The following is a 27,639-nucleotide window of genomic DNA, read 5'->3' as shown; positions in this document are numbered from 1 at the left end:
AGAGCCTCTTGGCGGCTCTCTGAGCGAGTCTCTGAGCCCCGGAGGTGACGGCTGACATGTTGCCTCCTCGGAGTTTCGGCGCGTCTCGGAGACATGTTTCAATGGTTTCTTCTCCACATAATGGACAACACCATTTTATAATTTTGTAGATTTTTTGTAGATTTTGCAATTTCCGCTTAAGCCAAGACAGACCGGGGGTTTACCCGGGTAAAAAAAATTAGGCGTGGCTTATTTACCATTCTGCACTATAGGCTACTCTGTTCACCTGTTCACAGAACGCAAGCTCGTTTACCTTGTGTCTCTGTTAAAATAAACAACCTGTGGAACATTAACCACTCTCCGAGTCATACCTAGCCCGAGACGACCATACCACAAAGGATCGAATTTGGAGTCGGAATGAAGTGGCTTTTTTTATTAATTCCAGCCTTTACCGGTAAGTTGGTAAGCGTGGACTATATTTCGAGTGAGAGCGTGTGGGCCGGTGAACATGCGACTATCTCGCATTCCATCGGATATAAACAATAGGTCTAAATTACTCGCAGTTGTATCTGGTAAATATCAACTTATTCTCAAACTTTAAATGAGGACACCCTGCTCCCTGGCTTGGGGCAGGGCGTGGAATGCAAGTGCCCATACTCGCGCTGCGGGATGAGCCGGGGATTTTCCCGGTGGGTCGATAGTCACGGCACTTTTTTTGTAGATATTGGTCCGACCACCAGTTGATCAGCGGCCCAATTGACCCTGGGCTGGGCCAATCACTATCGGCGTGGGGGGTTTCCTCACCATCAGGGCATGTCAGGGCATGTAGCCAACTTCAGTCTGCGTGTCCTCCGGTAACTGAAGTCGACATTTAGGATTACCAACGATTTTAGATATACTATTTGATCATGGTGGTAGTCAAAGTCAAAAAATATAAAAAATCAGTGAGATGAAATCCCGCAAACAATCTTGAAAAGGAATACATTAGTGACTTTTTTGTTAATCTATGTTCTTGCTTTTCGTATTTAATCAAATAAATTCATGATATGGTACCCAAAAGCATGATGGATACCTACCATATCTGCTCGTTGAAAATCATCTAACGTCAACCGTAGCTGTAGGCTGCTCATTTACTCTCTCAGAGACGATATGGCCATTCATCATCTTGTCAATTGAGAGTGAACGAGCACACGCACATCGTCAATGACTTTGCTGAAACCAAGGCGCGTCGAATGCCTTGTCAATAAAATCGAGATGAACAGTTAATGTTAGGCCTGTATAGGCCTACAGGTTGGGTTGCAAAATGGCATTTTTACAATTCCTCAAACTACCAACATTTCTATCACAAAATATATAGGTAGATTATAAAAGGAAAATAATTATATCAAATAAAACAGTTTAAGGGTTATTATATTATGCCCCAACCAGACCTTCTAATATTTTTGTTTATAATTTGCCATATGTATCTATACGTTCTTAGAACTTCTAAAACTATCCAATATTATTGTTGGACTAGCCTACTATGGGCCCATCAGATGTGGTGCCTGAGTGTGTATGTGTCTTTATTTAGTTGGAATTTTATAATAGATGTCATGTTTGTAGTTTAGCCTAATCAAGCCAGCCCACTTAAGGGGGCAAATCAGGTAAACTAGGTGCTGGGCCCAAGCCTGGATTAACGGGGAGGGTTAAGCATCAGGAAGTAAACTCTAGTAATGAGAATAGCCTGTGTGTGTGTGTGTGTGTGTGTGTGTGTGTGTGTGTGTGTGTGTGTGTGTGTGTGTGTGTGTGTGTGTGTGTGTGTGTGTGTGTGTTGGGGGGGAACCCATATCTGCCACAGGGCATGACCCATATCTGCCACAGGGCCCTTTGTAAAGTTGTTCCGCCACTGATAAGTACGCCGACAGTACCCTTATGCTAGGCCGGGGTTTAAGCCGGATGGCGAAAACCGCCGCAGCTACGTAAGCATCGTGACCTCATAGCACCCCGACACAGTGTAGCCTGCTAACTTCTGCTTGACATTTTCCTTGTCCATAAATACCTCACGGGTACTCTGTTTGTTTTTTATTATCCCCCTGTTGCACGGCAAGCTATTAGTTTGAATTCTTGGCCAAGTCTAATAAAGGAACCTCCTTTATTAGGCTTTTCAAAGAATTCAAACTAGATAATCAACCTCCTTATCTGTATTAGCTTCACTAGAATTGTATTGAGCCTGGCTGTGTCTTATTTAATGCTTCATTGTTTATTTGGTAGGCCTATCGTTTAATGTCTGTCCATGTCAGGTCTACATCTTCCTCTTCATTACCTCGTGTTCATTCAGGTTAATTTCTTCAAAGATAAGATTGTACAAAGGTTCATATTGATGTCCCTATATTCTTTGTTATAGATACACAATATAGTTAGACACCCTTTCTCTTTCATCTACAGTTGGTGTATTTGGTGACCCGTGCACATTCACCCATCAGGGCAAAGCAACGACGTACAACATCTCAAACCCTAAGAGCAATCCAACGTGTTATTACAGATGGGCTGATTCTAATGTAAGTTAAACATTTATTAAAGTGGATTATTGAGTGATTGTGATTGATATAAAAATGAGTAGCTGAATGTGTTATTCAATGAGTTTAATAGCCTATTGTTTTATTGGCATTATGTTGACGTAACAATTATAATTTTTAACCCCACGATTATATCGTGGGGTTAAATTCCTCTTAATCCACAACATTTTGAAGGCATGAAACAATTTAAGTGAATACAGTGCTGTCAATCATGTCTAAAAGCCCTACACATTCCTCCTGTATGCTTGAACTACAGGGCACCATACTGGCAACTGAAGAAGAACCCAATAATGGAGGTACATCCTCATCTCACTCCTCTCTCACTTTGCTTGGATGCCTGAAGAACGTTTGTGTTGAAACTATGTGCCATCTGAAGGTAAGAGAACCTCAGTACTTGACCTCCATTCAGATAGGAAGCCCTGTGCATTGTTGTCATCTCTGAATATTTTCTGAAGCTGGCACTGAGCCAATCTCTGCACAGTGTTTAAATATGGTTTAAAAAAAACACTTCTGATACAAAACTTTTAGTGAGTCTGATTTCCAAACATTTGTATCATATCCTCACAATATAGCCACTATATCAGGATTGTTCCTTATTTCATGAGTAGCCTATTCATTAAAATAAGAAACAGATTGGTGATATTGCTACTCCTGTATAACCATGGACCAACCTGGTCCTCCGAGCTCACATAAGGTTTCTCTCTGCAGGTTTAGCGGGCCTATAGTTGAAAAGTAGGATGTAAGGCTATGTTATCGCAATGTTGCTGACCACTGTTTTTTAATCAGACAAAAGCCTTGTAAAGACAGTTCCTCTGCGTCTCTCTCGTAGATCGCACCATCTTTCAACGTCTTTGTTTAATACGACTGCATCACCTTCTCTCACATGATCAGCAGCTCCCGGATTTCACTTTCTCTCAAGTTAGAAGTTAACTGATCAAGATATCGTTGCTTTGTCTCTGTGCAGACAGCGCAACCCCCTCCCGGAACCGCGGAGCCGTCACATTTACAACAGAATGAAACCCAATAAACCGCCAATGTGTGCAGGGTTCAGGAGGGTAAATTGGGGTGCTAGCTCAAGCAGGCAATTTACCTCGGGCAGTGCAAACGCGCGGACCATGCCGGGAAAGAGGCGCCCATAAAGACGGCATATTTGGCAGTGTAAAAAAACGCTCAGTGAGAGAGCGCTGTATCTGAGTAGAACGGCTCCAAATAAGCAACAAAGTCAGTTAAGTGCCTATTGTGCTCTCTGTGTTGTTCTCCATTGTTGTTCTACTAAGCTGCGGACGCTTGGTGATAACGTAATACGACGTGATGACGTATGTACAAGAGGCAACCGTACTCAGGCCCAGTTGAGATTGCCTAGTGTGAGCACAGGCCAACACAATCGTACTTGAGTAAGGTACAGGGCAACTTTGCCTAGTGTGAGTGCGCCCTGAATAAGGAGGTATTGACGTCAGCTAGAAGCCATCAATGCTACTGAATCTGTTCTACACCTTCCAAACTGCAACACTACCAAATGGAAGATACATCTGTGAAACGCATCGACTCAGACTCAGCTCGGGCTCCAAAATCTTCGCTGTCAGATCAGTTAGGATGTTCATAGAACCAAGGGCCAGGCTCTACATACTCTGAGCCAGTGGTCCCAGAAAGTGTTTTAAGAGTTGACTTGAAGAGTTGACTTCCTGTAAATCACATGTTCCTTTTCTCCTCTCATTGTAGCACTACGATCCAATCTGCTGCCCCAGTGAGTTTATTTTTATGCTTGATTATTATCAGTGAGAAACATAAATATTTAATTTTGAATTAATGTATTTTTGCTTAAAATATTATTCCAATGTAAACATCATTTCGATGTCAAAATTATATTTTCCCAAAACAATTTCCTGTTAATCTGATGTGTTGATGGAACCAATATCTTGGGGACAAAATGAGTATAGAGTTGAATTATTTGAATGGTTGGTTTTAAGTTTTGGTTAATGTTTATTTTGCATGTTTATTTCAACAGCTGACTGCCCTACTGCAACAGAACCTCCAGGTAGGGATGCATTATCTTCACCAACTCCACAAATGGCAACATGCAAACCTATTGTCTTCTGTCTTAGTTATCTGGTAGATTACGAATGTCTACAATATATATATATATAGAATCAAACTAAGCCATATGTGGTCGGTATTAGTTTTTATTTTAAATGTTTTTTCTTTTTATACTGAACTTTGGTTGTTAATGTTGTTTGGTCATCTAATGTGTTGACCTGAAGTATTTTAAGGGCTGTACAATTAACTTGACCTGTCAGTATTGTACTACTACAGCTAAAATGATAAAATTAATATAGTTTAATTATTTGAATATTTACTTTTCAAGTTGTAGTTATTATTTTCCTTGCATGTTTATTTCAACAGCTAACTTCACTCCTGCAACAGAACCTCAAGGTAGGAATGTATTATTTTCATCAACTCCACAAATGGCAACATGTGAACCGAATGTGGTCATAATTTGTTTATGTTTTGAATGTTTTCCCTTTTTCTACTGAACTTTGCTTGTTTTTGTTGTTTGGTCATCTAATGTTTAACTGAAGTATTTTGAGGGATGTACAATTAACTTGACCAGAATTGTACTTCTACAGCTAATCCCACCGACAAATCTTAAACTAATTGTTTGTCAGAAACTTTCATTTCATGAGCAAATGTTTTTTTCCTGGATACAATCGTTTGCTGTTGATTATTATTCTTCTCTATGGCGGTCAAAGCAGTATTGTATATAAACCCTGAATTCCAAAGTAAAACTTTGATTTAACTCGTTAAATTAGAAAAATCTGTAGTGTTGGCCAAACCTAAACCAAGATATTCAACACCCAAATCGGTAGATTAATTTGAAATATAGTCAGCAATTCCAGAGGAATCATATGGGTTCAACAGAGTTAAGCAAACCCTGTTGGGGGAGGCTGAGTGTGGTAGCCATTAGTATGTGGTCTAACTATGCGTTGATTCAGATTCAGAGGCTTTGCCAATGACCCTTCAATGTATTTCTGCTTGTAGAACGCATTGACCCCATAAACAACAACAGCAGCCCCCCACCTCTGGCTGTAGTCTTGACTCCAGGGGGCATTGCAGGGACTGTGGTCGGGACTGTCTTGGTCATTGCGGTGGTCATTGCGGTGGTCATTGCGTTGGTCTGCTGCAGAAGGAAAGAAAACAGGTATTACAAACAACGTTTTTGATTAGTCAAATGTCCTCATTGTCGCAGGCTCAGCCAGTAATTATGAACCTTCCTCCCCCAATCAATCAATATGCAATTCACTAATACACTGCTGGCTAAACAATATTTTCACTTAGATCGCCACGTTTTGTTAGCCTGGTCCTACCAGACTCTCGCACTACATTTCATTTGTGCAGAGAGTCTGGACCTACTCAATTGACAAATGTTAACTCACTTGAAGGCGGGTCTGTTGAAGTTTAAAACTATTGGATCTGCCCAGTGCCACTCAGGATCTGCCAAAACCAATCACTAGCCTTGCGCGCAGGCTGTAAGCAAACCAAACACTGTGCGTGAAGATGTCCGTCTAAGAGAGCTGACTTTAACGCCATTGTTCTCAACCGCTCCGTCTGTTCGCTGTTTGGACGCAGAAAATTTGGAAGGAGAAATCCCACTAACATACCGCAGACCCAGACGTAGTACTGAAGGGAAATTCAAATTGAGCGGAAGTACTAACATTTTGCCTCTTTACTGTGAATCTAATGTGTGTGTTTGTAGGCCTACATATATTCTTCTGGATGTTCAGTGTGGCTGTTTGAAACCCATATTATTCAGGGGTCGAACAATATTATTGTGCTCTTGTGCATGGACGAATCTTTAGCAGTTGATTACTGAATTGAATATGGATTAAACACCCGATAGAGCCAAGGACTACATATTGTATCGAAATGTATGCACATGGCGAACGATAGAAAGATCATCAATAGGCTGATGTGGTCTGACTGGTTGCTTTTGATTTACTGTTGAAGCAGATTCTGTTGATAGTAGGACTTTGCCAAGCAATGGCTTATGGATAACATAGTAAACGGTAACTTGAGATTATTGTGCACCACACAATTCTTGAATAAATTATTATTTTTCATATAATTTTTTTCCTTAGAATTATACATTTTGATATGGTTGAAATATTTACATGATGGTTATTTATGATGATGCCATTTTTTCACTTTCTAATAATACAGTTTGTTCGAGCGGTTCAAGAGAGCGTGTTCTTCAAACGAACCACAAAGCGGAAGTGGAGGAGATGGAAGACCAGAGGTTATACCGATGCTAGACGTTTAGACACGTGACAAGTTTGAGTTCTATTGGCTGCGGAAGCTGGCAGACTCTTAATGCTGTACCAGAGTGTGCACTTTGGAGTGATTTTGGTCCAGTAACACAGAAACGGGATCATGTATAAATCTGAATAGGCTGAATAGTATAAATCTATAAAAATATGAATATTATATTATTATATACTAGACAAAGTATTATTATTATTATTATTATTATTATTATTATTAAGTGGAGTGAGTTACAATGTTCAAATGATAACAATAATATAAATCCAGTCTAGAACTGTGATTGCTGATCAACATGGGAGGCATATATAATGATGTGGAAGCTGTGGAAGCTCTTCATTCTCTTCATTTATTTCTAGCAGGCTTGACTACTGTAACGGTCTCCTCACAGGCCTACCCAAAAAAAATATCAGGCAGCTCCAGCTGATCCAGAATGCAGCTGCTAGTGTCCTTATGAAAGCTAAGAGGTCAGACCACGTTACACCCCTACTGAAAGCTTTACACTGGCTCCCTGTCAGTCAAAGAATAGATTTTAAAGTATTGTTGCTTTTTTTTAAATCACTAACTGGAATGGGGCCCACTTATCTCGTAGACCTCCTCCAATACCACACCCCCACTAGACCTCTTAGATCTCAAGACCAACTGTTTTTAACAAAACCAACTGTGAGAACCAAAAGCGATGAAGCTGCCTTTAGTTTTTATGCTACTCAGCTGTGGAACCAGCTGCCAATTTCAATCAGAACTGCACCCTCTATTGACAGTTTTAAAACCAGTATCAAGACCCATCTATTTTCTGTTGCCTTTTCTTAGACTATTTTTTTTGTTTAATATGCTCTCCCTTATGCATAACCATTATTCACTTTATTTATGTTTTTTTTTTATCTGATTTTATGTATTTTAATTTTTAGATATTTTGTCTTGTCTTCCTTTTATCATGGAAAACACTTCATTGTATTTGTGTAAAGCACTTTGGGTTGCCATTGGCATGAAATGTGCTATATAAATAAAAGTACCTTACCTTACCTTACCTTCATGCTGTACCAGGGTGTGCACTTTGGAGTCACGTGTATAGGAATGAATATTACCATCTCATTGAATTTTGTACTCGATACTCCTCTCTTTCTCTCACTCTCTCTCTTTCTCTCGAATATTGCATTTAATTAACGACGATAGACTTTTAAAAAAATCGATATATACAGTATCTATATGTTATACAAAAATTCTAATATATATTTCAAACTCAATTTACCCAACTATATATATATATATATATATTTTAACCGGATCAAGATAATCAACCCTATCAGATATAAATGCATGTTATTCTCCTGTCTCGTTGATTTCTGGATGGATTATGTATACGGTTAAGGGTTCAGCATGGGCGGTGTTCTTGAGACATTGGCAAGGGGGCGTTTCTTTAAACTTCCGATGTGGCGTGATGATGACTCACAGAAGGGAAGTTACTAACCACAGAAACGTCAGCATGTGGCTCAACTCTGATTGTTCTTTGCTTCATAAATAAATTGGCTTGACTTGTATTTCAAATGGTCTCAGTCTTGCACTTCTTACAATCTCTGCACAATATACAATATTATGAACAAGGAAACACATGACAACATTTTAAGTGTCTGGTCTGGTATGTTGATCCAGTATATAGTAAGATAGTCCCGTTAGTCCTTCATGGTCTCGTTGCCAGCCTCGTTGCTCTTACCACCCACACCGTCCCACACAAATCCACTAAAATAGGAGAATAATCATATGCACAGCAGTGATTCAAAATGAACACTGAAGGTTTGATAGGCCAACGCTGGAATAGTTAAGTAAGGTTACTAAAAATGTAAGAAGAATGTCAACTATTGTCATGTGTTCGATGAAAGAAGATGACGTTGTTATTAATGAAAGTGTGTGTGTCCGTTTATGGTTATGGACAGAAGAGCACCTGACAGGAGAAGAAACAGCCTTTTTGAAAAGAGTAAGTATAGATAACGAGGTCATCTACATTTGCATTAGGACATTTAGCAGACGCTTTTATCCAGAGCGACTAACAATTAGACCATTCATCAGAAGAAAGAGAATCAACAGTACATACCCATTTCTTTAGCCCTTTAATCCCAGTTAGTTCATCCCAGTTAGTGTCTGAAGGGCTTCAGAGGCCGGCCCGCCCCTAGCAGAACCCATCCTCCTGCATGTTGGGTATGAATCTCTCTCTGTACCGTAGAACTCTAGGACCAGGACTCACCCCGGTCTCTCTCTCCAGGGGGGCCCCAGCCCGCGAGGCTCCCAGCCCTGGCTGAGGTTCAGCCCCTACCACACCCCCCCTCCCTCCAGGGGGGCCCTGATCTCCGGGCCCCCAGGCCCCCGGCCCCCCCGCGGGTCTGGACCCAGTGACCGATAGTGACAGAGAGTGACTGATAGGGACCGATAGGGACCGGTTGTGACCGAGAGTGACCGAGAGTGACCGTTAGTGACCGAGAGTGACCGAGAGTGACCGAGAGTGACCGATAGTGACAGAGAGTGACAGAGAGTGACCGAGAGTGACCGAGAGTGACGAAGTGTGACCGATTGTGACCGAGAGTGACCGATAGTGACCGATAGTGACAGAGAGTGACAGAAAGTGACCGATAGTGATGAAGAGTGACCAATAGGGACTGATAGCGACCGAGAGTGACCGATTGTGACGAAGAGTGACCAATAGTGACCAATAGTGACCGATAGTGCCCAATAGTGACCGGGAGTGACCGAGAGTGACCGATAGTGACCGATAGTGACCGAGAGTGACCGAGAGTGACCTGGACACTTGGAGCCAACCGCTATCAGAACCCCTACATCCAGCCCCTTCTGCTACCAACTAACGCTCTCCCACTACCTCTACCACTACCTCGACGACTACCCGCCACCACCACTGCTCTTCAACTACCTCACCAATTACCACTACCCACTACCTCTACCCGCTACCACTACCACTGCCTCTACCACTACCACTACCTCTACGACTACCTCTACTTCCTACCATTGCTCACTAACGCTATCCCACTACCACTACCCATACCCACTACCACTACCTCTAACACTGCCTACTAGTGGGTAGTTTACCCACAAACACTACCTCTACCCCTACCTGTACCCTCTACTCCTCTCTTGGAACTGGAGAGGAGGGAGCGAGGGCGGGACTTCAGTCACATGGGTATAGCGGTGAGAGTGAGGGCGGGACTTCAGTCACATGGGTATGGCGGTCAGAGTGAAGGCGGGACTTCAGTCACATGGGTATAGCGGTGAGAGTGAGGGCGGGACTTCAGTCACATGGGTATAGCGGTGAGAGTGAGGGCGGGACTTCAGTCACATGGGTATAGCGGTCAGAGTGAGGGCGGGACTTCAGTCACATGGGTATAGCGGTCAGAGTGAGGGCGGGACTTCAGACACATGGGTATTGCGGTCAGAGTGAGGGCGGGACTATCACAACAACCTCAACAACGAAGGAAAACATTGATGAATATGAGAACACTAACTTCTGAACTTTTACGAATCTGTACTCCAACTTTAACAAACTATTTATGTATCGACAATGAGAGACCTGCGGAAAACCTCTCTAAGATACTTTCTCTCTGTATCACCTAATAATTATCAATAATGAACTACTTTTTATTTAATAATTCCGTTCCCCTGTGTAAATAGATTTTTTTTTAAATGATTGCTGTTTTTTTATATTCTTATAATGCTTAATGTGATTTGGTATTTTGACATCAAAGTGTAACTTTGATGTCGTCTGTGTTCTTGATCAAATGGAGGACTATCTTAGCTTCCCAGTCTTCCAAACTAAGAAAAAAGTGTTTTTTGAAACACATTCTTGTTGTTCTAGTTGTTTTTGATCACAATATGAATAATGAAGACAGTCACATTAAAGTGGGCTTGTGTGAATCTGTATTCCTAACGTGTTGATAAATATTAGATAAATATTAAAACATTGATGAATATGAGAACACTAACTTCTGAACTTTTACGAATCTGTACTCCAACTTTAACAAACTATTTATGTATCGACAATGAGAGACCTGCGGAAAACCTCTCTAAGATACTTTCTCTCTGTATCACCTAATAATTATCAATAATGAACTACTTTTTATTTAATAATTCCGTTCCCCTGTGTAAATAGATTTTTTTTTAAATGATTGCTGTTTTTTTATATTCTTATAATGCTTAATGTGATTTGGTATTTTGACATCAAAGTGTAACTTTGATGTCGTCTGTGTTCTTGATCAAATGGAGGACTATCTTAGCTTCCCAGTCTTCCAAACTAAGAAAAAAGTGTTTTTTGAAACACATTCTTGTTGTTCTAGTTGTTTTTGATCACAATATGAATAATAAAGACAGTCACATTAAAGTGGGCTTGTGTGAATCTGTATTCCTAACGTGTTGATAAATATTAGGTGTAGGTCATATCAACGTCATGTGCACGGTTGGTACCAACGGTTTCTTGCATAATGGGTAGAAATATGCAATACTACGCTATCAATTGTAAAATAAGGTACAACTGTACACCACTAGAATGCAATGTATTCCAGAGAAAATGTCACAATTTCGCTTTACCTGAATTGCTACATTTGAAAATCGTGCAAGTTTCACGAATAAGAAACATAACTTACAATTTATTTCATTAAAACACTGATTTGTATTGAAACTGCTCATAGGCAGATCAACTGGAAATTACAGTTTTCAAGTAATGTCCAGTTTGAATCCTGAAATTCATACTTAAAGCAAAGTTGACTGCCTATGGTTGATGTCAGAGAGAATGTACAGTGAGCAATGGTATGGTAATTGTACATGGTGCTGCTGCTCTCGCTCCCCCTCTCACTCTCTCCCTCTCTGTCTATTTCTCTCAAGCTTCCACACAGACACGCACAAACATGATGCATAAGCGCACACAGACACGCACACACACACACGCGCACACGCACGCGCACACGCGCACACACACACACACACACACACACGCACACACACACACACACGCGCAAACAAACATGGAAAAGCCTGCACGAAAAGACACACAGTATTAAACGCACATTGTTCTGCGTAGGCTACTACAGTGAGGGTTTCAACGCCCTTACTAGGGCCATTACATAGTCAACGCATCGCTACGCATACGCGTCCAGAAGGCTACGCATTCGCTACGCTTCGGCCGCCATACAATTAATCCCGCGCCCCCTCCCTTCTCCGTTCCATTTGGGAACATGTTTGGTTTCATTTCTCTTGTTTCGTATATTTTAAGAAATTAATTAAGGGCGCCACCAGAGGGCGCCCCCACCCCATTTTCTGCCTATGCCGAGCGCCGGCATCCGCCGCCACGATGTCCATCAGGAGGATGTACTTGGAGCCGGGATCCAACCGGATCCAACCCGCGGACGGTCACTTTGAACGGAGGAAACATCTTCTGCAACCGGATATTATCCAGAGAACACAAAAAATCCGGATTTGGATCATTTGATGTTAACATTTAGATTTAGATTTTTCATTTATTACCTCAAATCAACGTATTCATTCATAAATAAGTCCTCATTGGTGTAAAATTATCTCTGACAAAAATCTCACTCTTCCTCCTGAGCGAAGAATAATTAATATGTAGTTACATAGGATGGGTAAGCTTCATGGAGGCTTCATGGACTTCCATGTTCTTCCGGTCTATGAACTGCCGAGAGGGACAAAAAGCACTAGGTGTTACAGGAGATGCAAACGCGTTTTCACTGAGCCAGCGTGAATGATGACTGAAATAATTCAGTATCTTGCTCGAGGAATAATTACTCAGAAATAATTATCATTAGCTTACACTAATGATTCAATGCAGTTTGAAATTTGTTTCGAATAACGAACCTCATCATCACTCGATGAGGTAGTATTGGATGTCATGACACAGATTCTTGGCACATACTGCCCACCAGAGGTAGCCTGGTTCTACCAGACTCTCGTACTTCACTTCATTTCATTTGTATAGAGAGTCTGGACCTAATCAATTGACAAACGTCAACTCACTTGAAGGCGGGTGTCTGTTGAAGTTTAAAATGATTGGATCTGCCCAGTGCCACTCTGGATCTGCCGTAACCAATCGCTTGGCTTACGTTTGGTTGTGACGTATGTCATGCGCCGGGAATCATGCGCAGGTTGTACACAAACCAAACACCTTGCGCGTCTGCACGAAAATGTCCGTCAACGACAGCTGCAGGTTTTGTTCGTCGAATTTAATTTATCAGGGAAAAATTGCACATTGTAAATCAACTACCGACCTACAACAACCACTCAAACTGGCGTACGACTTTATCGTCATTGTTCTCAGACACGCCCTCTGTTCGCTGATTGGGGGCCGCTGTGGCGGCACCAGAAAACCAAATTACATACAGCAGGTCCAGACCTAGTACTGAGGGGAAATTCAAATTGAGCGGAAGTACTTAGGCGGGCGGAGCCAGGCTACACCAGAGGCGGAGTGGCCGTCGGGACGATCGGGAGATTTCCCGGTCGGCCGGCCGGCCAGCAAGGTCAGGTGGACTGGCCCGCAATTGTGTAGCGGCCTGCGAAGTCAGTTGGACTGGCCCACAGTTGTGCGCGGCCGCAAGGCGTCTGCAAACCGGCCCTGAGCATAATTTATGCCCGTCAAGACGCCGTGAAATTTGAAATAAACAATATATGTGTTGTTAACATCCAACCAATATTTATACCACTTGCCTACTCTCTATGTCTCAGTCATGGTTATTTTTTTATATATATATATTTTTTACTTCATTTAATTCTTCATTATTCAGGCGGTACAGAACTTTCATGGCCATAAATAAATAATACGCACTACAGTTTACTTTAATTTGTTGGTTCTTGAATTGACGTAGAATGGAGCAAAGACTCCTGGGAATGGGAAATGCGTTTATCCAATAAACAGCTTGCAGGTCAAGTCCATTTTCGGAAATGTAGGGGAATATATGCGCGGCCCCACGTCTAATGGCATGACCCTAAAGACGCGTCAGACAGAGAAGGCAAGCGAGTTCGTTGTTGCTTGCTTTTGCTTGTTTTGGCACTCATGGAAGGCAAGAAGAGAAAAGAGAAAGGAGGGGCTGAAAAGGCCAGAATAAAGAAGAGGCGGATGCTGGAGGGGGATGCATGTAAGTGCTCAAAAATAACGGATTTATTCCGAAGTCAGGCATTAACGAGTTGTGCAGGTGAATTGACAGAAAAACAGTTAGCCAGAGCTCCACCATTGACGTTATTGCTAGGCGGGAGCTAGCACAAGCTGCTAGTCAAATGTGTATGTGCTGGCTGGTATATTTCAGACAAATTAATGACGTCTTATAACGTTCTATATGTAATAGTATAATATAATTTTATAGATAATATCACGGCCAAAAGCTGTGCGCCTTCACCTCCTCTGATCTTTCCTCCATAGTCTCAACCATGAAATCAACAACCTGCAACCTGGACCCGCTCCCCACCACACTTCTAAAGGCTCCCCATTCTCTCCACCCTCATCACTAACACTGTAAACGCCTCTCTATCCTCCGGCCATGTCCCCTCCTCCCTAAAGCTTGCATCAGTCACCCCCGTACTAATGAAACCCGGCCTGGATCTTGATTCCCCTAACAACTACCGCCCCATCTCCAATCTACCTTTTCTGTCTAAAATCCTGGAACGTGTTGTTGCCAAACAACTCATCACCTACCTTGACACCAGCGACCTCTTTGAACTCTTCCAATCCGGTTTCCGCTCCAAACACAGTACAGAAACTGCCCTCCTCAAAGTGACCAATGACCTTCTGCTATCCTCTGACACTGGCTCCCTAAATATCCTCATCCTCCTTGACCTCAGTGCTGCCTTTGACACGATCAATCACTCAAGTCTCCTCTCCCGTCTCCAATCCACCCTTGACATCACTGGCACCGCCCTCTCCTGGCTTGGATCCTATCTCTCCGACAGACATCAATTCATCGCCATCAACAACTGTCAATCAGCCACTACTCCTCTCATCCACGGTGTCCCCCAGGGTTCTGTGCTTGGTCCACTCCTCTTCATTCTGTACATGCTTCCTCTTAGTCAGATCCTTCGTCACCATGGACTCCGGTTCCATTGTTACGCCGATGACACACAGCTTTACCTCCCCTCCAAAACCATCAGTCCTTCCACCCTCTCAACCCTCTCCAACTGTTTGACTGACATCAAGACCTGGATGCAAAACAGCTTTCTCAAACTCAACTCCAACAAATCCGAAATCCTCATCATTGGTCCTGACACCCTCACTCACTCCACTCTGAACTTCACCCTTAACATTGACGGCTCCACCATCACCCCCTCCACCAAAATCCGTAACCTTGGAGTTATCCTGGACCCCACTCTCTCCTTCCTCCCCCATGTTAACCATATTACCAAAACTGCCTTTTTCCACCGCCGAAACATCGGCCGCCTCCGCCCCAACCTGTCAACTACCGCTGCTGCGACACTCATCCACGCTTTCATTTCATCCAGGCTTGACTGCTGCAATGGTCTTCTCTACGGCACCACCAACAAAGTCCTCAAAAAACGTCAATATGTCCAGAACTCAGCTGCACGCCTCCTCACTGGTACCCGCTCCAGAGAACACATCACACCTGTCCTCCGTGAACTCCATTGGCTTCCAATTAAACACAGAATCAACTACAAAATCTTACTCATCACCTACAAGGCCCTCAACAGCCTAGCCCCCCCCTACCTTGCCGACCTCCTCCATCACCACGCCCCCTCCCGATTCCTCAGGTCCAATTCTGCCAACCTGCTACAAGTTCCACGGACTGAGCGACGGACTTGGGGTGATCGGGCCTTCTCAGTTGCTGCCCCCACCGTTTGGAATTCACTCCCCTCCCACATCAAAGTCTCTCCAACCCTCTCTTCTTTCAAGTCTGCCCTCAAAACATACCTTTTCACACTAGCCTTCCCCACCTAATGCCCACCTTATTCTTCATGTTTAACCTCTGTTTTTTCTTTTATTCCTAGTCCGTCTTACATAGTTTTGATAGGGCAATATGTAAAGCGTCTTAGAGTAGCCTACCATATTAAGCGCTATATAAATTTAATTTATCATTATTATTATTATTATCGCCGCTGCTCTCGGACGTTTCCTTAAGTGTCCGCAGATAAGATCATTCGTATCGTTTAAATTGGATTGAGAAACACGTGTGTATAGGCCTATATTTACCTCCCGGACTTGGTGATGACCATCTCCGTCCCCATGTGATGGAACTCCCCCCACAGACCACCCGCCTCCAGGGTGACTCTGGGATCATCCGCGGGGCGCTCCTCGGAGAGAGAGCCCCTCGAACTTGGTGTGGGTGACCCCCCTCTCCCGGTCCCCCGCTGGGGTCCGCCTCGACACAGAGCCCGCGGTCCGGGAAACGTTTCCCGAGGATACCGGGGGGTAATGGGAAACCGGGGAGAAACGGAACAGTGGCCACAAAGTCGGCCATGTCGCCCTCGCGGCAGGGACGGAATGGGGCGCGATCCATGGCGACTCCGGCGCTGAGAGGGAGGGGGGCGTTGGGGTCCCAAGGGTGCACACGACGCGTCTACATCCAACGTGTCGATGAACATTACGTGAAGCTACATTACGCACAGTATGAGAGGCTATCAGGGACTTAAACAACTGTAACCGGAATATGTTTCACTTTAGGAGAGCAGCCGCGGTCTGCATCGTGCGTAGAGAGGAGGAGAGTTGAGAAGAGCCCAGACGCATGAGATAGGGGCTGGCCCGCAGCTCACTAGTGGTCAGATGAACTGCAAAGGCAAGTGCCTCAGATCAAATCCCCTCTAATCCATTTGTGTGACTTAAGAATGCAACGTGCTGAATCTTAGGGGGTGAAGCTTGAGCGTAGATACCAGACTTTCAGAGAGACGAGTTGGTTGGATTCTCTAGGCCCGGTCCAGGGCTGGAAGGCACTGGTTATGATTGGCTAAAATAGGAGGTCACCAAATACTTATTTTGGAGACATATGGTTTGGTCATGGTACAACATCAGTCAAGCAGTTATTTGGATTGATAATGTTTCACCTGACCACTCTTACTTAGCATTTTGTTATGCATTAAAGCATGCAGTCATCCAACTTATTAGTTGATCATCTAGACACATACACATCCAAAAGAGTTATGGGTCTACTTTCATCTGGTGGATAAACAATACAACTTACAATTATGATTCAGCTGGAACAGCCCCAACCCTTTCAACTCTACCTACTTACCTACGGACATATTGCCCCTGAAAATAGACACGTGCAGAAAGGGCAGATGGGAGCAACATGGTTGGACTCATTGGAGCCTGTGGAGGTCCATTGGTGTGCTTTGGAAGGGGTTAGGTCGAGTAGGTCGAAATTTAGTCAAGTTTACGCTCATAGGTGCAGGGATAAAAACTCCAATGAAATCCCATATCTCCAGAAGGCAAGTTCGTAGCAAGATAGGGGTGACATTTTTGGACTAGCTGGGGCCTGTAGATGCCGATTAATGGCATGGTTTATGTGGAACAATAGCGGTTGAGGAAACTCAATGATGTCATTACACTCTTTTTCCTCTCATAACCATAAACGGACACACAAACTTTCATTAATAACAGCAATGTCATCTTCATTCATCGAACACATGACAATAGTTGACGTTTCTTACATATTTTGTAACCTTACTTAACTATTCCAGCGTAGGCCTATCAAACCTGCAGTGTTCAATTTGAATCACTGCTGTTGCAGAGGATGATAACAAATATATTACTGGATCCGCAGTTATAAGTGAAGTCCAACAGGCTCCCACAGTGAAACAAGATCTCCTAATTTCGTGGATTTTTGTGGGACATGGTAAAGTGGCAAACTGGCAAAGGGACCATGAAGGACTAACGGGACTATCTTACCATATGCTGGATCAACATACCAGACCAGACACTTAAAATGAGGTAGCACCTGGTGTTTTCTTGACTCTGTTGCTGCAGTCACTGTTAAATTGATAACGGTCAAATGTTGTGTGGTAGTGTGTGTTGTGTGACCTAAGAATGCAATATGCTGAAGCTCAGGAAAGAAGAGGAAAAGGCCTGCTACTTCATACTATTGGCGTAGTATTGACCCTTCTGCATCAAGTCGTCTGATCATTGACTATTTAGCATGACTTTCTTATGGATTTCAGGCGTTGTTGCTCATAAAGTCACAATTTTTTTTTTTTATTAAAATGGCCTATTCAATTGAAATGTCTCGTTAATCATTTCATATTACCAAACTTAATTATTTATTGTTTGCACTATACCAACTAATCTTCCTCACATAAATGTATTAATGTTGTCATATGTTTCGTTTTTCATATCATTGTATATTGTGCGGAGATTGTAAGAAGTGCAAGACAGATCATTTCCGATACAATTCAAGTCAATTTATTTATGAAGCAAAGAACAATCAGAGTTGAACCACATGCTGACGTTTCTGTGGTTAGTAACTTCCCTTCTGTGAGTCATCATCACGCCACATCGGAAGATTAAAGAAACGCCCCCTGGCCAATGTCTCAAGAACACAGCCCATGCTGAACCCTAAACGTATACATAATCCATCCAGAAATCAAAGAGACAGGAGAATAACATGCCTTGATATCTTCTATATCAAACAGGGATGATTATCTTGATCCTGTTAAAATATATATATAGTTGAGTATATTGAGGTTTTTTTTTATTAAAGTCCAAAGTATTGCATTAAAGGCAATATTCGAGAGAGAAAGAGAGTGTGTGAGAGAAAAAGACGAGTATTGAGTGCAATTTATATATATACAGTATATATATATATATATATCTCACGTTGATCATCAATCACAGTCCGAGACTGGATTAATATAATTGTTTTAATTTGGACATTGTAACCCACATACCGTCACACACGTTCTATAATTATGATTGAATGGCCTGATCCACTTGACCAACCTCAACATAATAATAATACTAATATACTTTGTCGTATATAAGATATTAATATTTGTATATTACTATATAGATTTATACTATTCATGCTATTCAGATTTATACATGATTTATGCATGATCACGTTTCTTTTATAAATGCACTCCCTGGTACATCATTAAGAGTCTGCCAGCTTCCGCACCCAATATAACTCAACCTTGTCACGTGTCTAAACGTCTAGCATCGGTATAACCTCTGGTCTTGCATCTTCTCCACTTCCGCTTTGTGGTTCTTTGGAAGAACACGCTCTGTTGAACCGCTCCAACCAACTGTTTTATTAGAAAGTGAAAAAAGAGCATCATCATAAATAAACTGCATGTAAATATTTCTACCATATCAAAATTTATAATTCGAGGGAAAAAATCATATTTTAAAGAAATAATTCATTCAGAAATTCTTTGGCGCATAATAATCTCAAATCTCAGAGTTTACTGTGATATCCATAAGACATTGTGTGGCAAAGCCTTAGCATCAACATTATCTACTTCAACAGTAATTCAACAGTAACCAGTCAGACCACATCGGTCTATTGATTATCTTTCTATAGTTCACTCTGTGCATACACTTCACTACACTGTAGGCCTTGGCTCTATCGGGTGTTTAATCCATATTCAATTCAGTAATCAACTGTAGGCTAAAGAGTCTTCAATGCACTAGAGCACCATAATATTGTTCAACCCCTCATAATATGGGTTTCAAACAGCCACACTGAACATCCAGAAGAATAGATGTAGGCTTACAATCACACATTAGATTCACAGTAAAGAGAGACAAAATGTGGCGATCTAAGCTAAAATAATGTTTAGCCAGCAGTGTATTACTGAATGGCACAAGGATTGATTGGGTGAAGATGGTTCCTAATTACTGGCTGCAACAATGAGGACATTTGACCGTTTGTAATACCTGTTTTCTTTCTTTCTGCAGCAGACCACCGCAATGACCATCACCATGAGCAAGACAATCACCACCGGAATCCTGACCACAATCCAGTAATCCCTGCAGTTCATGGGGTCAATGTGTTCTACAAGCAGAAATACATTGAAGGGTGATTGGCAAAGACTCTGAATCTGAATCAACGCATAGTTAGACCACAAACTAATGACTAACACACTCAGCCTCCTGTATGCTTGAACTACAGGACATTGTACTGGCAACTGATGCCGAACCCGAAGGAAAAGGAATTATATCCTCATCTCACCGCTCTCTCACTTTGCTTGGATGCGGGAAGAACGTTTGTGTTGAAACTATTTGCCATCCGAAGGTAAGAGAACCGTGGTAGTTGACCTCCATTGAGATAGGAAGCCCTGTGCATTGTTGTCGTCCATGCGTGACAGTGTCAGTGATGTGACAGTGTCAGTGACGCAGCCAGAGACGCACGGAGAGGCAGTACAGGAGTGTTTGTCAACTTAACTGAAAATAATCAATGTCGGCGGTTTGGATGTTTTTAACGGTCTCAAATGAAGGTACTCAAATTGCAATATGCAGTACTTGCAAAGCCGAAGTAATGCGGAGGATGCAGTGTCAAATCATTATATACATTATTGTAGCGAAATACAGTTTTTGTTGTGTTTTATTTGGCGTTCCGTAATCCCATTGAAACGGAAACCGGAACCGGATATGTTGATATTTGGTTGTAGTCTTTTCGCTCAGTTCTCCGGATCAACAGTAGGGCTAGAACCGAGTGAAAAGACTACAACCAACCTCCCTTGATATATTTGATTTAGCCTATTTCACATTTTTGAGTTCAAATTGACTTAAACTTGAAACACTTTTTGTAATTTATTAGACAAGTGTCTGGTTACCATGAATATTGGCAAATTTGATTTAAGTTATAAAACCTATTCAAGATATTTTGATTTGTGATCGTTATTGTGATTTATGATCCAAACTTTTTCATAGATGCAAGTTGTATAAGTTGCCTAAAACTAACACTATTATTAACTTGTGTTTGTTATGGATGCCCTGTAACTTGTTGAGGAAACAATGTATTTCGAAGTTTTGGTAAATAAAGAAAGAAATTACTTTTTCATATTCACAGTGTTTACATGTTCTTCAGCATACAAAATCATCATAGAAACTTGTTTTTATACCAATATCGATATCGGTAAATATCGGTTATCGGCCGTAACAGCAATTTTAATACCGGATATCGGTATCGGTCAAAATGTTCATATCGGTACATCCCTAAAAGTAAACATTAACTAAAACTTGAAAACCAACCATTCAAATAATTAAACTCTATACTAATTTTATAATTTTAGCAGGTCAAGTTAATTGTACAGCCCTCAAAAGACTTCAGTTAAACATTAGATGACCAAACAACAAGAACAACAAAAGTTCAGTAGAAAAAGGGAAAACATAAAAGAATATAAACAAATAACGACCACATTTGGCCTAGTCTGATTCTATATATTATTGCAGACATTCATAATCTACCAGATAAGTAAGACAGAAGAAAATAGGTTTGCATGTTGCCATTTTTGGAGTTGGTGAAAGTAATGCATCCTTACCTGGAGGTTCTGGTGCAGCAGTGAAGTCAGCTGTTGAAATAAACATGCAAAGTAAACATTAACTAAAACTTAAAACCAACCATTCAAATAATTAAACTCTATGCTCATTTTATAATTTTAGCAGGTCAAGTTAATTGTACAGCCCCCAAAAGACTTCAGTTAAACATTAGATGACCAAACAACAAGAACAACCAAAGTTCAGTAGAAAAAGGGAAAACATAAAATAATATAAACAAATAACAACCACATTTGGCCTAGTCTGATTCTATATATTATTGCAGACATTCATAATCTACCAGATAACTAAGACAGAAGACAATAGGTTTGCATGTTGCCATTTGTGGAGTTGGTGAAAATAATGCATCCCTACCTTGAGGTTCTGGTGCAGCAGTGAAGTTAGCTGTTGAAATAAACATGCAAAGTAAACATTAAATAAAACTTGAAAACCAACCATTCAAATAATTGAACTCATTGCTAATCTTATCATTTTAGCTGTAGAAGTACAATACTGACAGGTCAAGTTAATTGTACCGCCCTGAAAAGACTTCAGTTACACATTAGATGACCAAACAACAAGAACAACCAAAGTTAAATAGAAAAAGGGAAAATATTTAAAATGTAAACAAATAAAACCCACATTTGACCTATTCTGATTCTATACATATTAAATGTAGGCATTCATAATCTACCAGATAACTAAGACGGAAGACATAGGTTTGCATGTTGCCATTTGTGGAGTTAGTGAAAGTAATGCATCCCTACCTTGAGGTTCTGGTGCATCAGTGCAGTTAGCTGTTGAAATAAACATGCAAAGTAAACATTAACTAAAACTTAAAACCAACCATTCAAATAATTCAACTCTATACTCATTTTATCCCTACCTGTACGTTCACACCAAAAGCTGTAAAAGATGCAAAATCGCAGAGCAGCTCAAAACGCAACGCTGTCCAAAATATTTACAGCTCACATCGCTCTTGCGATTTTGCTTTTCCATTTAAAGGAGCCACGCGCTTAGTTGATCGCTATCGTGTGTGTGTGTGTGTGTGTGTGTGTGTGTGTGTGTGTGTGTGTGTGTGTGTGTGTGTGTGTGTGTGTGTGTGTGTGTGTATTATTGTTTAATATGAAAAAGATCCGCTCAACGGGAGCATTTGTGCCAGGCAGACACACGGCAAACTGACAAATTAGAAATAGTTTTTTGTGCAGTATCTCCCTGCTTCTGAAATGCGCGCACATCTCCACCCACCGCTCGTCTGCTGGTTTCCATCAGCATTCCACTGTGCGACCATGCCTGTTGCGCTAAAGCAGATTGTGCATGCCCTTATACATTGTGAAATCTGCTGGATACTTTATTCTTTTTCTATATGTTTTTTAGTTAATGATCGGGCTGTAAGAAGACCACGTTGGCCACGCAATCGCGGACAAACACGATGTCCTGCAATAGCCGCAATTATTCACTCACGCACCATGATGAAGGAACAAATGTGTGGTAGGAACTAGGAACTAAAGTTCTCGCCTATGTTTACTGGGACCCACGCCGGAGAGAGACATTTACATTCCGATTGGCTGGCCGTAATTTACAGCCGAAACGCTTGTAGCTCATTTGCTCAGAGTTGAGCTGTTTTCAACTCTCATTTACAGCTTTACAGCTTTAAAGCTATCGCTCAAGCGATTTATCGCTCCCATCGCTTTATTGCTCATGTCTAATAGAAAGTGAATGGGCGTTTATCGCTCAAAAAACGCTTTACAGCTTTTGGTGTGAATGCACAGTAAAATATTGGTTCCATCAACACATCAGGTGAAAAGGAAATTGTTTTGGGAAAATATAATTTTGTTTTACATCAAAATAATGTTTACATTGGAATAAAAAATACATTAATTCAAAATTAAATATTTATGTTTCTCGCTGATAATAATCAAGTATAAAAATAAACTCACTGTAGCAGCAGGTTGTGTGGGGCTACAATGAGAGGAGAAAAGGAAAAAGTGATTTACAGGAGGTAAACTCTTCAAGTCAGCTCTTAAAACACTTTCTGGGACCACTGGCTCAGAGTATGTAGTGCCGGGCCCTTGGTTCTATGAACATCCTAACTGTACCGACAGCGATATATTGTTTCTCTTTCTTCTGACAAAAATGCAAGCGTGTTGCTTTGGATAAAAGTGTCTCCCACATAAATTGAAGGCGGCTCCGAGCACAAGACTTGGAGCCCGAGGTGAGTCTGAGTCGATGCGGTTCACGGATGTATCTTCCATTTGGTAGTGTTGCAGTTTGGAAGTTGCAGAACAGATTCAGTAGCATTGATGGCTTCTAGCTGACGTCAATACCTCTTTATTTAATATTGCAATTGCCAAGGCAACATTTCTGATTCCTGGTTTCACTTGGACAAAACACTGAATATAGATCTATATTCTCCCAGGTGTTAACCAGTCACCAAGCCAAAGATTGGGTATCAGAATGGCCCTTATATTCAAGGGGCTATTAATGATTGACCTTTTGTTTGAGGAGATAATAAATAACAAATTGCTTGGGTGGAAGTGATTAAGTGTCAAGTCATCTGTTGGATCAGAATGTAACAATAGCGATGTTCACCATTTATTTTACTTGCGGTAACATAGCCTTACATCCTACTTTTCAACTATAGGCCCGCTAAACCTGCAGAGAGAAACCTTATGTGAGCTCGGAGGACCAGGTTGGTCCATGGTTATACAGTATAGAGAAGTAGCAATATCACAAATCTATTTCTTATTATAATGAATAGGCTACTCATGAAACAAGAAATAATCCTGATATAGTGACTATATTGTGAGGATATGATGCCAATGTTTGGAAATCAGACTCACTAAAGGTTTTGTATCAGAACTGGTGCATCCGTATTTAAACACTGTGCAGAGATTGGCTCAGTGCCAGCTTCAGAAAATATTCAGAGATGACAACAATGCACAGGGCTTCCTATCTGAACGGAGGTCAAGTACTGAGGTTCTCTTACCTTCAGATGGCAATAAATTGTAACACAAGCATTCTTCCAGCATCCAAGCAAAGTGAGAGAGGAGTGAGATGAGGATATAATTCCTTTTCCTTCGGGTTCGGCATCAGTTGCCAGTACCAATAGCTGTAGTTCAAGCATACAGGAGGAATGTGTAGGGCTTTTAGACATGATTGACAGCACTGTATTCACTGTAATTGTTTCCTGCCTTCAAAATGTTGTGGATTAAAAGGATTAGTTACGGGAATACTGTACCCCTTGGTCTACCTAAAAGTTTAACTAAACATATCACAAAAACATCTTATTTTTTCTCTTAAGCATTTCATGGTATTTTGCCAAATCATCTAATATGGCGCGTTTCCACCGGCGGGTGCCCCTAGGCCCAGCACGCCTTGGCCCAGTAGTGAAGGTGCGGTTTGGCCCAGCTCAGTTACGGCTCGCGTTTCCACCTCCGACAGTACCCTCATGCTAGGGCGGGGTTTAAGCCGTATGCCGATAGCCGCGGCAGCTACGTATGCATCATGACCTCATGGCAGCTCGACACGGTGTATCCTTCCAAGAAGGACGGCATTTTTTGCACAACATTTTCTTCAACAAACAAGCTTTCGCCGTTGTCCAGAAATACCTCGCGGGTAATGTGTTTGTTTGTTATTAACCCTGTGTCGCACTGAAGTGATGATTCGGTCGACCAAACTACAGACGGCATGTGTAACTGGAACTTTTTGGCACCGTTTCTGATGTCTTGGTGCCCCAACGGAGGAGCACTGAGAGATAAGTACGGCTTATCACGGCTAAATCCGGACCGCGCCCACTTTTGGCGGTATAAACGTGAACCGTACCGCGCCTATTCATACCGAACCAAACAGCTACCGCCAGTGGAAACGCGCCATAAGAACACTATACTGTAGCATCCCAGTATTCAAAATGGCGTCGGCCTGTATGTCACTCCATGTCAAATTGAAGTACAAATTTGCTGCTAGAAATGAAAAAAATCTAACTGATAAGTTTCTCAGACATTAACCCAACGATAACTAAAAATATAATTGTTATGTCAACATAATATAAAAACAGTAGGTCAATAAAACAGTAGGCTATTAAACTCATTGAATAAAATATTCCGCTACTCATTTTAATATCAATCACAATCATTCAATAATCCAGTTATCCACCTTAATAAATGTTTAACTTACATTAGAATCAGCCCAGCTGTATTCACACGTTGGATTGCTCTTAGGGTTTGAGATGTTGTACGTCGTTGCTTTGCCCTGATGGGTGACTGTGCACGTGTCACCAAATGCACCAACTATAGATGAAAGAGAAAGGGTGTCTAACTATATTGTGTATCTATAACAAAGAATATAGAGAGAAAATATGAATCTTTGTACAATCTCATCTTATCCTTGAAGAAATTAACCTGAATGAACACGTGGTGTTCAAAAAGAAAGATGTAGATCTAACACTGACAGACATTAAACGATAGGCCTACCAGATAAACAATGAAAGCATTTTTAATTAAGGCTAAGAAGAACATGACAGCCATGTTCAATACAATTCTAATGAAGCTTATACAGATTGGGAGGGTTCAGGGGCGTAGCTTGGGCCGGGGCTTCCGGGGCGGGGCCCCGCGGCCCTGGGGGTCCGGGGGGGCCCGGCCGCGTGGGCCCCGCCTAGCCCCCGTCGGGCCCCCGCGCGGCCGCCCGACGGTCGCCGTGCTGGCGGTGTCATGCCAAATTTGTACCGGCTGCCAAATTTGTACCGGGCACGTCAGCAGTTGATTACGTAAGGGTTGTCCGTTGCCGGGCAGGTTTCAAAAAACATTCGCGCTCATGTTGCCAAAGACGAAATAACATAATACAGATAACGGATCGCTAGATAACACTTGTTTTTACTTTATATTTGTATTGTATTTAAATGTTTAATCAAATTTAGCTAGTAAACTGAGTGTTTAAAGCGGGTTTCAAAAAACATTCGCGCTCATGTTGCCAAAACATAATACAGAAAACGGATCGCTAGATAACACTTGTTTTTACTTTATATTTGTATTGTATTTAATTGTTTAATCAAATTTAGCAAGTAAACTGAGTGTTTAAAGCAGGTCAAGGATGAAATAGCACAATACAGATAACGGACAAGTGCGAATGAACGAGCTTGAAGGTTCGCGAATGTTTGTGAACCTTTCACGTCATTCGACGCGATCGTCCGTTGCCAGGCAACGGACGACGCGATCATCTGTTGCCAGGCAGGTTTGGAATGGATTACGTATGGATGACGCGCCCGGTACAAATTTGGCAGCCGGTACAAATTTGGCATGACAGCGGCGGTGTGAAAGCAGCATAAGATGTCTGGAGTGAATGTAGAAAGGAACTGACCGCTTTATATAGACTCTCTTCTCTCATAACATCACAGTCAGGGTGGCTTATGTATTTTATCTTAATGTATGTAATTTGGTTACAGTAGTGATATTTTGGCCAGGAATAAAAAAGTATATACAATCGCACTTAGGCTATTTCATTTATTTTCTTTTAGTTTCAACATTTACAAAAGAATAGGGCCTGCTGGGAAATCTGTTCGACCAATCACTGTGATGTTTTGAGTGTACATACGACGTCCCTACATGATACTCCCGTATACCACAATGCAATGCAGTCGTGTTTTTCCGAAGGAGAAGAAGAAGCTGATTAATCGCGAAAACGAATACATTTAATGATGGTGTCTCTGTCTTCGTTTAGAAACGTCAACAATTTATTTGGAATCTAACATAGAAAATGTAATATTCAAAATTAATTTAAAAAAAATTGAACAAGGAAATGTAACATTCAACATCAATCCAACCTCCAGCTTTCCTCGTGAGTGCCCGGATTGTTTACATTATGTGGGCCCATCTGTCTGCGTCACACAAATACCCGGCGCATTTACTGACGCACATGACGTTTAAAAATGTTCAGCGTAGTGTCCAAATCCTCTTTTGTTCGTTCCCTATATAGTGCACTGTATCATGAACACTATATAGGGAATAGTGAGTGAGTGTATAGCGAACGACTTCGAACACAGCTAGTATCTCCAACTCTAACATATTGTTAAAAGCTAAGCCATTCCATTGCAATGTTTTGCAAGCTAAAAAGTGGTACAAAAAAACGTAAAGAGAAGAAAGACCTGGCGCGCAATTCGAAATGTTTGCACAGCGTTTTTCCTGTACCTCACCATACCAGTGACAGTAGCCACGGCAGAGCGGTCATTTTCCAAGCTCAAATTGATAAAGACTTCCCTAAGGAGCGCCATGGCACAGTAGCGATTGAGTGTATTGGCCATACTCTCAATCCAGAATG

At 41.7% G+C, this 27,639-nt stretch overlaps 3 protein-coding genes across 52 annotated transcripts in view; 2 read left to right on the top strand and 1 right to left on the bottom strand.

Moving 5' to 3' along the window:
• Window positions 1-27,639, top strand: part of LOC115547199 (mucin-2-like) — a gene marked incomplete at both ends in the record, with an annotated part of 211,274 nt that overhangs the window by 86,505 nt on the left and 97,130 nt on the right. The gene's annotated exons all lie outside the window — the stretch shown is intronic.
• Window positions 32-8,395, top strand: LOC115547244 (uncharacterized). Its single transcript, XM_030361314.1, has 8 exons — window positions 32-433; window positions 2,404-2,516; window positions 2,791-2,910; window positions 4,254-4,278; window positions 4,540-4,569; window positions 4,935-4,964; window positions 5,571-5,730; window positions 6,750-8,395. The coding sequence occupies exons 1-8, from the start codon at window positions 397-399 to the stop codon at window positions 6,847-6,849; spliced, it is 615 nt and encodes a 204-aa protein (XP_030217174.1). The 5' UTR covers window positions 32-396; the 3' UTR covers window positions 6,850-8,395.
• The window catches only part of LOC115547203 (drebrin-like), a 44,531-nt gene continuing 35,125 nt past the window's right edge, over window positions 18,234-27,639 (bottom strand). For all 50 annotated transcript variants that reach the window (XM_030361213.1, XM_030361221.1, XM_030361250.1 and 47 more), the window contains 8 exons: window positions 25,504-25,616; window positions 24,317-24,439; window positions 23,268-23,289; window positions 22,095-22,124; window positions 21,703-21,732; window positions 21,333-21,362; window positions 19,726-19,843; window positions 18,234-19,091 (listed from right to left, as the gene is read on the bottom strand). In XM_030361213.1, coding sequence (XP_030217073.1) covers window positions 18,992-19,091; window positions 19,726-19,843; window positions 21,333-21,362; window positions 21,703-21,732; window positions 22,095-22,124; window positions 23,268-23,289; window positions 24,317-24,439; window positions 25,504-25,616 — 566 coding nt within the window. In that variant the 3' untranslated portion in view covers window positions 18,234-18,991. The remainder of the gene's footprint in view (window positions 19,092-19,725; window positions 19,844-21,332; window positions 21,363-21,702; window positions 21,733-22,094; window positions 22,125-23,267; window positions 23,290-24,316; window positions 24,440-25,503; window positions 25,617-27,639) is intronic.

Source organism: Gadus morhua, chromosome 7, assembly GCF_902167405.1.
Source record: "Gadus morhua chromosome 7, gadMor3.0, whole genome shotgun sequence".
Classification (NCBI taxonomy): Eukaryota; Metazoa; Chordata; class Actinopteri; order Gadiformes; family Gadidae; genus Gadus; species Gadus morhua.
This window is presented reverse-complemented; position numbering and strand designations above follow the sequence as displayed.